This window comes from Hylobates moloch, unplaced genomic scaffold (genome assembly GCF_009828535.3).
Source record: "Hylobates moloch isolate HMO894 unplaced genomic scaffold, HMol_V3 SCAFFOLD_18, whole genome shotgun sequence".
NCBI classification, from domain to species: Eukaryota; Metazoa; Chordata; class Mammalia; order Primates; family Hylobatidae; genus Hylobates; species Hylobates moloch.
In genome coordinates, this window is record NW_026652293.1 from 57,765,290 (window position 1) to 57,779,877 (window position 14,588).

At 37.4% G+C, this 14,588-nt stretch overlaps 1 protein-coding gene across 5 annotated transcripts in view; it reads right to left on the reverse strand.

Annotated features, from left to right (window-relative positions):
- Positions 1-467: 467 nt before the first annotated feature.
- Positions 468-14,588, reverse strand: part of WDR26 (WD repeat domain 26) — a 46,613-nt gene continuing 32,492 nt past the window's right edge. For 3 of the 5 annotated variants that reach the window (XM_058430937.1, XM_058430935.1, XM_058430936.1), the window contains exons 9-15: positions 13,914-14,033; positions 11,871-12,016; positions 11,504-11,582; positions 11,086-11,215; positions 6,504-6,689; positions 5,898-6,030; positions 468-2,489 (exon numbers count right to left, since the gene is read on the reverse strand). In XM_058430937.1, coding sequence (XP_058286920.1) covers positions 5,927-6,030; positions 6,504-6,689; positions 11,086-11,215; positions 11,504-11,582; positions 11,871-12,016; positions 13,914-14,033 — 765 coding nt within the window. In that variant the 3' untranslated portion in view covers positions 468-2,489; positions 5,898-5,926. The remainder of the gene's footprint in view (positions 2,490-5,897; positions 6,031-6,503; positions 6,690-11,085; positions 11,216-11,503; positions 11,583-11,870; positions 12,017-13,913; positions 14,034-14,588) is intronic. The other 2 variants (XM_032137336.2, XM_032137335.2) reach the window with 1 other exon arrangement.

The window sequence follows — 14,588 nt, forward strand, 5'->3', positions numbered from 1 at the left end:
GGCACAGCAAAGTACCAGTATATACAGGAAGCTGCCAGTTAGGACAGACCCGGAAAACAAACTCACCTAGCTGCTATAGAAACCTTTGCATAGTTGTTACTCCGTTTTAATAGGAGTTATGTTCTTGTAAAATGTGCCTCACTTTTACTCCACTTTTTAAAAAGTGTTTTTTAACTGTACTTCAGAAGCACTCTGAAAACTCAGATCTAGGGGTGGTTAGGTGAAGTAGAGTAGAATCTGAGTGCCAAATTGCCCCTGAATGGGCACAAATCTCAGTGAGTGTTACAAATGCACCATAGCACACTGTAACCAAATTTGTAAACAGCTGTGGAGTTTCTATGCCCACATTTAGTGATGTTACTGTAGAGACTGGGGTGTATTAACGGCTTCAGGGTATACATGAATCACTTAAAATATGAATGGTTTTTAAATATACTGAGGTAAAGAGAAGTTGCCACTTAATTACATACAGTTACCAATGAAGATTTTTATTCAAGCTTAAAGTAAAAAGTAATTTTAGTTAAGAAAAATGAAGTACCAGATAAACTGTAACAAATATTTTAACTTAGAAGTATCAAAACAGGAATTTTTTGATTCTCTAAGTGGTGGTCTCTGCAAAATGGAGCTTGAAGAAGTCTTTTACATACCAATTTGTAAGAGTCTGCTGACCACGATCTGTCATTTTCTTTACTATGGGCTTCTGGGAGAATGCATGCTATTTTAAGGCCAAATGTGTTTTTCTTTCTTCTCCCCTTCCTTGACTTTTCCCTTTCTCCCATCCCCAACCACCTACCCCACAATGGAAGAATTTCTGACATCCAAGCCCTCTTCTCTTTGTGGATTCTGCAGGAGTCTATTCATGATCATAATTATATTATAGACTTGGCTATGCCTAAAGGGGAACTTAGTACTAAGACTTTTTCTTCACCACAATCTTATTTTGGGGGTATCCCCATTCTCATTCCAACAGCTGGAGTCACCCTATTTATCCTCTACTGAAGAAGGGAGGGAATTTCAAGGGAGACTATGTTATGTTGTATTCAGCTGTTACGGAGTTTAAAAGCACAATGTGAACATCAGGCTTTTGGCTTATTTTAAATGTGAAATTCTCAAAATTAAAAGTGCTTTTCCGTGAAGGAAACCTTTCCTTAAACTAAAACAGGAGGGGAGAGGGAAAGACTATCCACAGCACCAGTTTAGAATGAGGTTCAGTATGGCAATATCTGAAAAAACTGAGAAGAAATATTCTTTAAATTTATGTATCCCTATATGTCAAAATATTAAGGGCAATTAAGAGAAATGACTATGAGGTTTTAATCCCAGTTTAAGTATGTCTGTAACCTGCTGAATTCTTCTAATAATTTCAATTATACTATAAACTTCCAAAGTGGTTGTATCTGCTGATTTCTACTCTTTTGCTAGATCACACCAAAATTACTTCCTAAGTTGAGAACAACTTGGAACAAGCTTTACTGAAAACCAACTGACTACCGATCTCTCATGTTGGTGTATTTAAAATTCTTTTTGAATCTTGAATTTCTTCAAGATCGGGTACTGATGTTCCTTCAGGAATAAAACAAAAGGGGGCAAATCTTCAAAGCATTACTCTGAATTTCCTGTGTAATGTCCTTCCAAGCACTGTTTCTGACCATGTCTCATGTGGTATTCCAGAAGAGCATCAGTTATACTGTGTATCTAAGTCACTGAGGAAACTGTTTTTAAGCTGGTTTAGATTCCAAATGTATACAAATGAAGTCACTTTAATCCTATAAATACTTCTTAATTTATTTTTAAAAAATTGTGCTGTTAACCCTTTTACGGGGCAACAAGCTATGTGAAAAGTACAAAACTTTTTGTCAAATGTAATATTGAGAGTGCTTTTGACATAGTTCACTGGTTTATCATCTGGATCAGTATATACTGCGCAACGGGCAAGGCTAGAATCCATGAACCAAGCTGCAAAGATCTCAAGCTAAATAAGGCGGAAAGATTTGGAGAAACAAAAGAAGGAAATTCTTTCCTATCCAATGTATACTCTTCAGACTAATGCACTCTTTCTATCAAGCCTTCTAAACTGTTAAATAAAGTTTTCCAAACAAGCATTTAAACTTCATTACACAGAAGAGCAACAAGAATGGTATCCTGCCAGACAAAAGACAGGAAGGAAAAAAATATATATACTGAGTTCAATGGGTAAGCCTGAATGTAGCACAGTTCTTCACAACCGATGGGGGGATAATTCAACATGGTGTCCAACAACGTTCTAACGACGTGCTTCATCTCAACTGGTTACTATGAAGCAAGGTGTAAATGTTTGGCCCCAATCGGGCTTCAGAAATGGTTCTTTTTTCATGACGAGCATGTCTGTCCAGCTATCAATCATGTTTGTTTGCACCAAATCCCAAGCCATTAAAATACGACTAATTTTAAGTTAAACAGAAGTCGTCTGCTCCAAATTCACCATCAACTATCCATGCTACTGCATTCCTCTGAATGAAGACAAGATGAAATGTATGTGGGGGGGGAGGGGGGAGGAAAAAGAGGGGAAGGAGAGAAAAAAATTACCAGTTAGAAAGTTTCAAAATGAGCATTATGACATTACAAAATTACAGTAACATTAAAAAATCAAAGCAAATTCTTGATACTTTCATCACACTCATTAAAACAATGTGTCTGTATCATGTCTTAGACCATATATTACGACCTAAATTCATGATTTTGAATACTGAAGATACCCAAGTGAATAATCATGTTGGAATCTCATGCTTTTATTTTTTTGAGACAGGATCCCACTCTGCTGCTCAGGCTGGTGATGTAATTTGGGCTCACTGCAACCTCTGCCTCCTTGGCTCAAGTGATCCTTCCACCTCTGCCTCCTGAGTAGCCAGGATTACAGGCACATGCCACCATGCCTGGCTACTTTTTGTATTTTTTGTAGAGGCAGGGTTTCGCCATGTTGCCCAGGCTGGTCTTGAACTCCTGAGCTCAAGCAATCTGCCTGCCTTGGCCTCCCAAAATGTTGGGATTACAGGCACTGGCCACCGTGCCTAGCCTCAGAATCTCATACTTTTAAAATTAACCTTGAAATAGTTAGCAGAATAGATAAATCTTTATGATAGCTACAATAGTAAAGAGGAAAGGAAGATCTGGCAGTCTAAGGTAGAATAACGTGTTATAACTACGGAGTTGTTAATTTTCCTTTTGGTTGCTCAAAATTTGGTTTCAAATTCTACAGTATCATCCTACTCCATTTTTTTTGGGGGGGGGTGTATAAGAGCTTTGAGATATAATTCATATTCTATACAATGCAACCATTTAAAGTGTACACTTTGAACCCGGGAGGCGGAGGTTGCAGTGAGCTGAGATCACACCACTGCACTTCAGCCTGGGTGACAGAGTGAGACTCCATCTCAAAACAGAAACAAACACACACACACACACAAAAAAAAAAACAAAAGTGTAAAATCAATGGTTTTTAGTGTATCCACAGAATTATGCAATCATTAACAATCAATTTTAGAATTCATTAGCATTCATTAGCAGTCAAACACTTCCCCAAGCCCTAAGTAATCACTGTATCTATGTTGTCTATAGATCTGTCTATTCTAGACCATTTCATATAAATGGAATCACAATATGTGGTCTCATGTCCTGCTTCTTTCACTTAGCATATTGTTTTCAAGGTCCATTCATATTGTAGCATGCATCGGTACTTCGTCCTATTCCATTTTATGCATCCTTCAAAAAAAAAAAAAAATCATGCCTGTAATCCCAGCACTTTGGGAGGCCAAGACAGGCAGATCACCTGAGGTCAGGAGTTCGAGACCAGCCTGACCGACATGGAAAAACCCCATCTTTACTAAAAATACAAAATTAGCCGGGTGTGGTGATGCATGCCTGTAATCCCAGCTATTCAGGAGGCTGAGGCAGGAGAATTGCTTGAACCCAGGAGGCGGAGGTTGTGGTGAGCTGAGATTGTGCCATTGCACTCCAGCCTGGGCAACAAGAGCAAAACTCCGTCTCAAAAACAAAACAAAACAAAAACAAAACTTAATTATACTGTTAAAATTTTATTTACAGTCCATTATTCTACTGTTAAAATTTCTCCCTTTTGAAATGGAGTTGAGTGAAATATTTTTATTTAAATGACTTACAGTATTTTACTGTGCTACATTTTTCCTCTTTTGTTTCCTTCAGAGACAGGGTCTCATTCTGTCACCTAGGCTGGAGTGCAGTGGCATGATTGTAGCTCACTGAAGCCTCAAACTCCTGGACTCAAGGGGTCCTCCTGCCTCAGCCTTCCAAGTAGCTAGGATTACAGGCGCAAGCCATCATGCCTGGCTGTATTTTGATTTTTTAATATTGATTTCTTTAGCCTCATCTATATTTTTCATAAGTTCTATTCTAAATAGGTATTACTTTAATTAGGAAAAGTGTTTTGGGGGTGGAGGGGGAATACTCCAGAAAATAACTTGTGAAAAGGACATAGCCAAATGTCTGGTTATACAAGTACTGTTTTTTCTATTTCAGGTGAAAATGAAAATCATTTTAGGGCTATACCCATATTGCCAAAGCACAATGGAGAGTTGCTGAACTGGACCCAGATCCTACAAATTAGCCAAAACTTGGCTCACTCACCAAAGTGAGGATCTACATTAGTCAGATTCATCAAATAGCAGCACGCTCTTATTCCACTGCTATGGAGGCATAAAACATATCCTCTTCTGGCTGGGCGCGGTGGCTCACACCTGTAATCCCAGCACTTTGGGAGGCCGAGGCGGGTGGATCACGAGGTCAGGAGATCGAGACCATCCTGGCTAACACGGTGAAACCCCGTCTCTACTAAAAATACAAAAAATTAGCTGGGTGTAGTGGTAGGTGCCTGTAGTCCCAGCTACTCGGGAGGCTGAGGCAGGACAATGGCGTGAACCCGGGAGGCGGAGATTGCAGTGAGCAGAGATGGCGCCACTGTACTCCAGACTGGGAGAGAGCATGAGACTCCGTCTCAAAAAAATAAAAATAAAAATAAAAAAAGAAAAGAAAAGAAAACATATCCTCTTCTGGGGTAAATCTGTTACTACATACCTAGTATTTTCCTACTTCTTTAAAACAAGTATGTTTATTTGAAGAAATAACTCCCAAATGACTTATAAAATGAGAAAAGCACAGATTGAATCACAGTTGCAGATCTATAAAGACTTTGGGTTTGTAGGCCTTTGGTTGAAACCCAAACAGGACAACACAAGAAGGTAAAGATTTCTGGTCTCAGTTGATTTCCTAGAGGAATGTTAGAATGTCAGGTAGTGATCTATAAATACGAAAAGGCCCTTCAAGGTTCTCAGCAAATGAACAGTAGTTCTCAAACTTTTTGACTCATGTGCTCTTCGTGTTTTATATTCTCATCTCTGATTGCATATCCTTACCCGCCAGTAAGATTTGGCCAAGCCTTCTACAGTCTGTACCACAAAGATAAAAGTGTAGGGAATATACTTTTTCAAACCATACATGCTACTCCGATAACCCTCCTCCACAGAGAAACACTTAACTGAGAGCAATTAGTCATCTTTCTCACTAAAAAAAAAAAAAAAAAATTTAGGTGGGACATGCTTAACAAAAAATCTGTTTATATATAAACTGCTTCCTTCTAAGCAAACTAAACATTTTACGTGCTCTATTTAAGACAGAGTCATTTACACGAAGTTTCTCATTATCTCTTTGCTGTAGTACTGATATATCATGTTCAATTAAGCTTTTGGCCTTAACTGTTAGCCTTATATTTTGGCCTTTCTTCATCCCCAAGTATCTCAAAGTGGTGGAAAAAACCTTTCAAACTTAGACTCGAAGACCTGATGGCACTCAACAAGTGAATTAGTTTTGCCATACTGCAGTTTCCTTACCTCTAAAAATAATGATAAAAATACTTCCCTTATACGACTATGAAGACTTTATGCAAGACAGTATATGTAAAGGGATTAGCATGCTGCTTGGCACACAGGTACATGATGAATTTTAGTTCTCTCTTCTCTTTCCCTATCCATTAAACACAACTCATGTTAGTATGATGCATGGTGCAAACAGATGTTTACTTTTTTTAAAAGAGTAAAATCCATAATCAAGATTATTTAATATCTAAAGTTGTTCAAATGTTTTATGATTAGTTTCATGTGCATAAAATGCTTCCTACAATATTACATTTAGGTAGCATGATGAAGCAAGATTTTCAGTAAGATTTTTAAAGTGAAACTACTAAATAGCTAACTGGATGTCAATGAGGTATCATATTCCAGCTTATTCTTTTCACTGTGCCCCCCAAAACAACCACTACACTACTGGCTCTTAGATTACTTACACTCATTCTGTGGCCTGAGATAGGGTACAATATGTAAAAGAGAGAAATCATATACCACACTTTAAATAAACTGTTGCTTAAAACTGCTTTAAGTTCATAAGCTGAGCAATGTTTCATTTGGACAAAACATAGTAACATTATACAATGGTATTACCTTCAATATTCTGGTGGTCTATAAAAGGTGCTGGTCCCCATATTCTAACAGTGCCATCATCTGAGGCGCTGGCCATCATGGATGGAATCTGTGGGTTCCAGCTCACACAGTTTACTGTACGTGTGTGCCCTGTCAGCTCCGCAATTGGCAGTTCACTACGTTTGTGCCAGATGTAAACCTTGTGATCTGAACATATAGTAATTCAGAGAAAAGTTTTACATTAATAAAACCAACTAACTGATCTCAAATTTATCATTCACTACACACAGGACTCTTTACTAGAACTTAAAGGGAAAATAAATATACCATGAATAGTTTAACATGTTACCTTATGAAAAAACGTTTAAATCAAATATACACTTTTTTCCTGTTAAAGGTGATCAGCTCTCATCAAGTCACCACAAAAAAACTATCTGCAATATTCTGTCAATACATGAGTAACGAAGAACTATAAATCAAGGCCTTTGAACATAAACAAATCCAGGATAGAGATGGTGATAAATTCTATGGAAATGGGAAGTGACAGAAAAGCAATGTATCCAAATTGAATACTGAAGCAAAAATGAAGATGACATCTAAACCTTTATTGGGTGCTTACAAAGTACTAGGTATCAAGTACTTTATGCATATTATTTAATCTTCATCACTACCCCATAAAATGGGTATTCTGCTTATCCTTTTTTTTTTTTTTTTTTTTGAGACGGAGTCTCACTCTGTTGCCCAGACTGGAGCACAGTGGCAAGATCTTGGCTGACTGCAACCTCCACCTCCCGGGTTCAAGCGATTCTCCTGCCTCAGCCTCCAGAGTAGCTGGGATTACAGGCGCGTGCCACCATGTCCGGCTAATTTTTTGTATTTTTAGTAGAGCTGGGGTTTCACCGTGTTAGCCAGGATGGTCTCCATCTCCTGACCTCATGATCTGCCCACCTCAGCCTCCCAAAGTGCTGGGATTACAGGCATGAGCTACTGCGCCCTGCCTGCTTATCCTCTTAATGGTGACTGAAACACAGGTTATGGTTAAGTGGTCTGCTCATGGTTAACAACTAGTAAATGGTAAAGTTGGGATTCAAATCCAGGCAGCCCTGCTCAAGAGCTTACTAGTGAGAGTAGACAATGGTCCCTTATCTGCATTATGATATGGCTTTGTAGACTATAATCTCATGAAGTGACCACGACAATCAAAATCCAATACAGCTTTCTTCGTAATAAACTAATCTTCAAAAAACTAGCCACACAGTATGGAGAGTATCGGTTGAGAGTATGGGCTCTGGAATTAGACTACTCAACATTGTATCCTTCCTCCAACACTGACTAGCTGAGCAACTTTGGGCAAATTACTCACTCTTTACAACCCTTCACCTGTAAATGGGGATACTAACCTCATATCATGTTGTTATAAGGATTAAATATATTTGTATGTGGAAAGGTGTTTGGAATAAACATCATTTATTACTGTGATGAGATTAAGTACAGGTGATGGTTCTTGAACAGAGGGCAGAATCCCAGGGCAAATTAGAAAGGTGTATAACTTAATGATGTATCAGTTAAGTATGTGGCCAATGTGCAAACTGTCAGTGGGTGTACTGCCAGTTGAGGAAACCTTAGAGGATGTGCCTTAGCTTCAAAATTTCTGACATGAAGATAAAAAGCTGGAACTGTATCTGAACTTTTTGTGTGTGTATGTGTGAAGCAAAAGCCAAAACGCACCAATTAAAAAACTGAATTCATCTTCTTAGAAGTATCTGCTGCTCAATAATTTTTGAAAATAATTTTTTCTTACATGAAATGAAATTAGAAAAAAAAAAATAAAAAAGTAAAGGCAGGTTAGTTGTATTTCCTTCCTAAACTGAAGAGGTCCACAAGGAGAAGGATAACAGGATTAAAGTGTGAATGCAAATGAATATTTCTCTATTTGGTGGAAAATGTTTTTGTGAATATATATTCAAGGAGCATATTTGATGAAAGGCAGGAAAAACTGGATTTGAAGTAATCAAGGTCAAAATGACAGGCTTTATCATCAAGCTCTGTTGGCTGTATCAATCTGAGAAATCTATTGCTTATGCAAAGGTAAAAAAATAGGCCGGGCGCGGTGGCTCACGCTTGTAATCCCAGCACTTTGGGAGGCCGAGGCGGGCGGATCACGAGGTCAGGAGATCGAGACCACAGTGAAACCCCGTCTCAGTGAAACCCCGTCTCTACTAAAAATACAAAAAAATTAGCCGGGCGTGGTGGCGGGCGCCTGTAGTCCCAGCTACTCGGAGAGGCTGAGGCAGGAGAATGGCGTGAACCCGGGAGGCGGAGCTTGCAGTGAGCCGAGATTGCGCCACTGCACTCCAGCCTGGGCGACAGAGCGAGACTCCGTCTCAAAAAAAAAAAAGTCCAGTTTTTCTACATGCTGCCAGCACAATGAAAAGGCTTGAGTACTGGTATAACTTTTTTGGGAAACGGTTTCTTAATTGTTCTATTTTATACTGGCACTTATACATTTGGGGATTTGGAGGGTCATTGAAATATATTCCTTACAAATAAATGGCAAATGGATTACTGTGGTCATCCTGGGAGATAATATACTCACTATATCTGATTGATATTCAAAACATTTTCAAAACCATTCTAAATCACTTGAGTCATGAGAAGACTAATCTCTGTACTTGACAGTGGTCTAATTTGTAGCCCTAAACCAGAAGATAATGTGGTTTAATTATAGTATTCATCATTGTTTCTAAGTTAGTTTGGGCTTAAAAAAGTTTGGCTTTTCTAGGGATAATGGTAGCCATACATAATTTTAAGCACCTCTAGGGTACATAGAAAGAGCTGTAAGGGATTCTCAGGCATAATTAAGAGAAAGAAAACCTACCAGAAGCAGGACTGAATAGACCATGAGAGAAGACATCTTATAAATAGGAGGAATTTAAAAGCAAGAAGGCTTAACATATTTAGACCACAGGAAAATTTAATTAGAAACTAATGTCTATTATGTCCCGCGATATATGAAAAACAGACAGACAAAACAAAACAAAAAGCCAATAGAGAACCTAGAAGTAGTGGAAAAAACTAAATTTCCTGACTGGAAAAAAGTAAATTCCCAATTGCTACCTAACCACTCTTCTTTCCTCCCAATCTCATCTGACACTGATTTTCGGTGGAAAGAAAGAATTGATCAATTCAGGCTGGGCGTGGTGGCTCATGCCTATAATCCCAGCACTTCAGGAGGCTGAGGCAGGTGGACTGCTTGAGCTCAGGAATTCAAGACCAGCCTGGGCAACGCGGTGAAACCCCATCTCCACAAAAATTCATTGGGGCTACTTGAGGGGCTGAGGAGGGAAGGACTGCTTGAGCCCAGGAGGTGGAGGTTGCATCAAGATCGTGCCATTGCACTCAAGAAAAGAAAAGAAAAGGAAAGGAATAGATGAATTTATATGCTTGATGTTAAAATCTAAATCTCTAAATGTCTCTCTTTGTCCCAATCCTTAAATATGCCTTATTCTTAAAGGTAAACCTCATGTGTGCTTTATGATCCTCTTATCTACCAAGATCAGTTTTTTGTCAAGATAGGGATAGTAAACATCTTATACAATAAATGGAACATAACATAATCTAATTCCTTGGTCTATCTTATAAAACCAGATTCAGTATATATTTTTTACTTTTTGTAGAGACAGTGTCTAGCCATGTTGCCCAGGTTGGTCTGGAACTCCTGGCCTCAAGCAATACTCCCATCTAGACCTCCCCAAGTGTTGAGATTACAGGTGTAAGCCACCATGCCCGGCCAAAAAAAGTAACTTAAATAATTTGCTTTTATAGTACCTAGAACTGTACAGTGGGTATTCAAGAAAAATGTGTTGAATAAAAATTTGCAATAATTTGCCACTAGTTAAGTTCCTATCACCTTAAAAAGTACACTAAATTTTATTACTGCTTCACTTATTTGTGCTTGCAGCTTCTAAACAATTCACACTTTAAATTAGAGTGACTTTGGGCATATTCCTGTCTGGAATACTGACACTTTTAGATTAGAGAACAAGTTTATTCAAAAGGGTAGTAGCAGGAAGAATAATTTCAGCTTTCCTAAAATCTTAAGAATTATCAAACTCAATTATAACTCTGGTGACCACTGAAGAAATACTGAAGAACTAATCATAGTCAAATCTGTCCAAGTTCAGGTAGAGCATCATAATTAACCTTGATTTTTCAGATACTATCAACCCTTAAAAACCATCAGTCCCATGAAAATACAAGTCAACATATGAAAGTATAATTATTTAACTAAATCTTGATTCAACACATGCACCAAACACACTGCTACGTGGTCAGAATAAGCACTGCTGATCCGTGACAATACATGACAATATGGAGGGCTTAGGTCATTACAGAAAAGGAGAAAGTAATACATGAGAGTATGTGACAGTTTGTGATAATACGGGGGCTTAGGTCATTACAGAGAGAAATCAACTGTGTATTGGATAAATGAAAGAATTTTAATCTACTATCCTGAATTTTCTTGGAGACATGATTGCCTTCATAAATTGAGATTTACAGACTTTAATATCAACATATGTAAACTGATAAGGACACAATTTACCTTCACTGCCACTAGCGATGAAGTCTTCATTATGGCCTCCAAAACATGAATGAATTGTATAAAACCCTTGTGTAACACCTTGATACTTTCTTACTAAAACTCTGTCTTGCAAGTCCCATAAATGAACTCCCTGCAGGCAAAGGAGAATACAGATATTTACTCTACCTCAACTCAAACAAATTTTAAAAAGTATCTGTAAATATCCCTTTGCCTGATGAAATATCTTCATTTTCTATTATGCAAAATACCAATATTCTGACAAATTTATGGTTGATTATACACATTTAAGGATCAAACACATGCAATAAAATTTAAGGGTAAGTAGAAAATTTTGTTAATATAAATACACTGAAAATAACAGTTAAAATAAAACTTGTACTAAGCCAAATTTTTCAGAAAATTATATTAATAAACATACCTGAGTTGCTACATTTAACAAAGCTAGTCGGCCATTTTTTGAAATAGTAAAAGACATAATAGGATGATCTTCTTGTACTCTGGAACCAGAAAATAATTTGTCAAAAACAACATATTAAGAGTTAAGACATTCAAATTATCAATATATAAGATGTGCTAGCTTAAGTATGACAATTTTGCCTGCAATCACTATTACATACTATACTTCAATTGAGAAGAATCTGAGTTACTGATTACTAAGTACCATGTGACCTCCAATCCAAATTACCACGCAAACCAAAACAAAAAACTGTGAAAAGGCAAGTTCCACTACACATTTTAATATAAATCAGGTAATTCTTTGTTTAATGGAAACAAAAAATAGTTACATGTTCCTATCTGTAAGGTCCTCGAAGTTATAGCCCCGAATTCGCTGGTGTGTATCTGATGCCAGAACAGTCTTCCCGTCACTCAAGCACCAAAGGCATTGCACTCTTACCCCTTCCCAGGAGTCAAGGAGATTACCATCTAAGTCCTGAGTAAGAAAAAACTACTATTAACTTCATTATTCAACAGTACTCAGAAAGCAAATAAAGAACCAAAAGACTCCCTTCACAATATCTTTTAGAAACAGGTTTTTTTTTTTTTTTAAAAACTTTTTAAAAGTTTTTTTTTTAATTGTTCCAGAAGTGTTTTTAACCACGAAAATTTGAATATAGTTCAAATTTCATTACAACTATACTTAAGCTCTATCTTCCCTTCAATAACTCACCATGCATAAATAACACAAAGAAAGAAACAGTCCCTAAGTTCTAAGTAGGGTCTTATTTTTATTCAAAAATAATTTAAACGTTTCTTTAAAATTCACTATACTGGAATTTGTCCTAATATTTAGGAGTTGTGAAATGGAAAAAGATTCTAAAACATTTTACAGCTTCATAACAGACTGGAGGAATCTGTTAATGACATTTTTCAAAAATTTACCAAATTTGTAATGTGCTCTACAGATCAAAGCTCTTATAGTCATTATCTCATTGAATATCCAAAGTTCTGAGAGGAATTACCCTTCCCATTTTATAAGTTAGATAATCCTGTATCTTGATGCCTTAACACAGTATAGGACAGCAAACTCAGCAGAAACATACATGATCATCTTGCACGCAGGGAATTAAGAACAATTTATAACCATATTGAGATAATACAACACCAAAATCTACGTGTTCCAAACGAGCTTAATAAAAGAACCTGATAACCTGTTTTAGCTAAATTAAATGATTTATTATCTTGTTTTAGTTTAAAAAATTGATCTGGGGTCGGGTGTGGTAGCTCATGCCTGTAATCCCAGCACGTTGGGAGGCCAAGGCAGGAGGATCATTTGAGCCCAGAAGTTTGAGGCTGCAGTAAGCCATGATCACACCACTGTACTCTAGCATGGGCGGCAGACAGCAAGACCCTGTCTCTTAAAAAAAAAAAAAAAAAATCTGGACACGCATACTGGAACCATGTGAGTCTGTAATATGAGACACAGAATCTAGACTACACTGCAAGTAACAGAGAAAGTTTTATGGCAAGGTAAACTATGATTTATGATATAAATGATACTTATGATATAAAGTTTACCTTGCCATAAAACTTATTTTTATCATTCCAACAATCCAAAATAATTAGGGCAGCTACTTATTAGAAGCTGACACAAAGATTGAAAAGTACTCTGGTAGCACTTGTCACCACTTTTATTATTCAAATATTAAAGGGAGTCTACTCATAAAATTCAGCATTTTTTTTTGGTTACAAAAATCTCAAAAGAAATTTAAAAAATCTTTTCAATTCTTATAAATTAGAAACTTGCTCATAAAAACAAAAATGTTTATCAAAACACATTTTTTTGTTCTACTAAACCCAAAGTCTATACTTTGTACAAACATCTGAAATGTTTAAAAGAAAGGAAAAAATGACCCAGAAAATTCTATTGGACAGCGCTTGCCTATGATGACGGCAAAGTAGGTGTTCATAGAGTATATTTTGTTTTATTTATTTATTTTTTTGAGACAGAGTTTCACTCTTGTTGCCCAGGCTGGAGTGCAATGGCGCAATCTTGGCCCACTGCAACCTCCACCTCCTGAGTTCAAGCAATTCTTCTGCCTCAGCCTCCCAAGTAGCTGGGATTACAGGCGCTCACCACCATGCCCAGCTAATTTTTGTATTTTTAGTAGAGATAGGGTTTCACCATGTTGGCCAGACTGGTCTTGAACTCCTGATCTCAGGTGATCCACCTGCCTCGGCCTCCCAAAGTGCTGGGATTACAGGTGTGAGCCACCACGCCTGGCCCATAGAGTATACTTTATAAGATACTGAGTCAATGAAATTGTTTAAACAAAAGTACATTTGCTTTTAAACCAACAGACACTGGGAAGGGAGCACTGAATACTTACACACTGATAGAACTGCCCACGCTGACCTCCAGTCACAAAGCGCTTCCCATCTGGATTCCAAGCCACACTCGTCAAACTGTCTTCATGAGACTGGCTCATTTTTGTCCTTAGTTCTCCTGTCTATAAGGAAATAAAACTGTAAATGAGACCTTCAAGATACCCCTCTAAAGGAAATATGTGAAAAAAAAAAAAAAAAAAAAACCAACAACAAAAAAACTGGGATGTCTGGCTGGTTTCCCAGTTCATTCTAAGTAACGAATTGTTTTAAGTGACCCTACAAAAAAGAGACAACAGCACTCAGAAGAGAAATTAAGAACTTGAAGAAAAACCCAGGAGTTGAACAATGTCTGGTACAGGTAACCCAAAGAGTAGATATGATGAGATAAACTTCAATAAATCTCTCATCGCAAATCAATTATAGGCATAAACTAAAACATGTAATTTTTCCCAAGCAAGATAATGAAAAGCCCAAGACTACATACCTATTCCTTCTGAGCTTCCACTTCTCAGTCCAAAGTTTTTATAAATTTTATTCTAAAACTGCAGTTAATGCAATTAGCAACTCCTCAAGAACATGATTAATGAGTAAAAAACTGTACCCATACGTGGTGGTGCATGCCTGTAATCCCAGCTACTCAAGAGGTTTAGGCACGAGAATCACTTGAACCCAGGCGG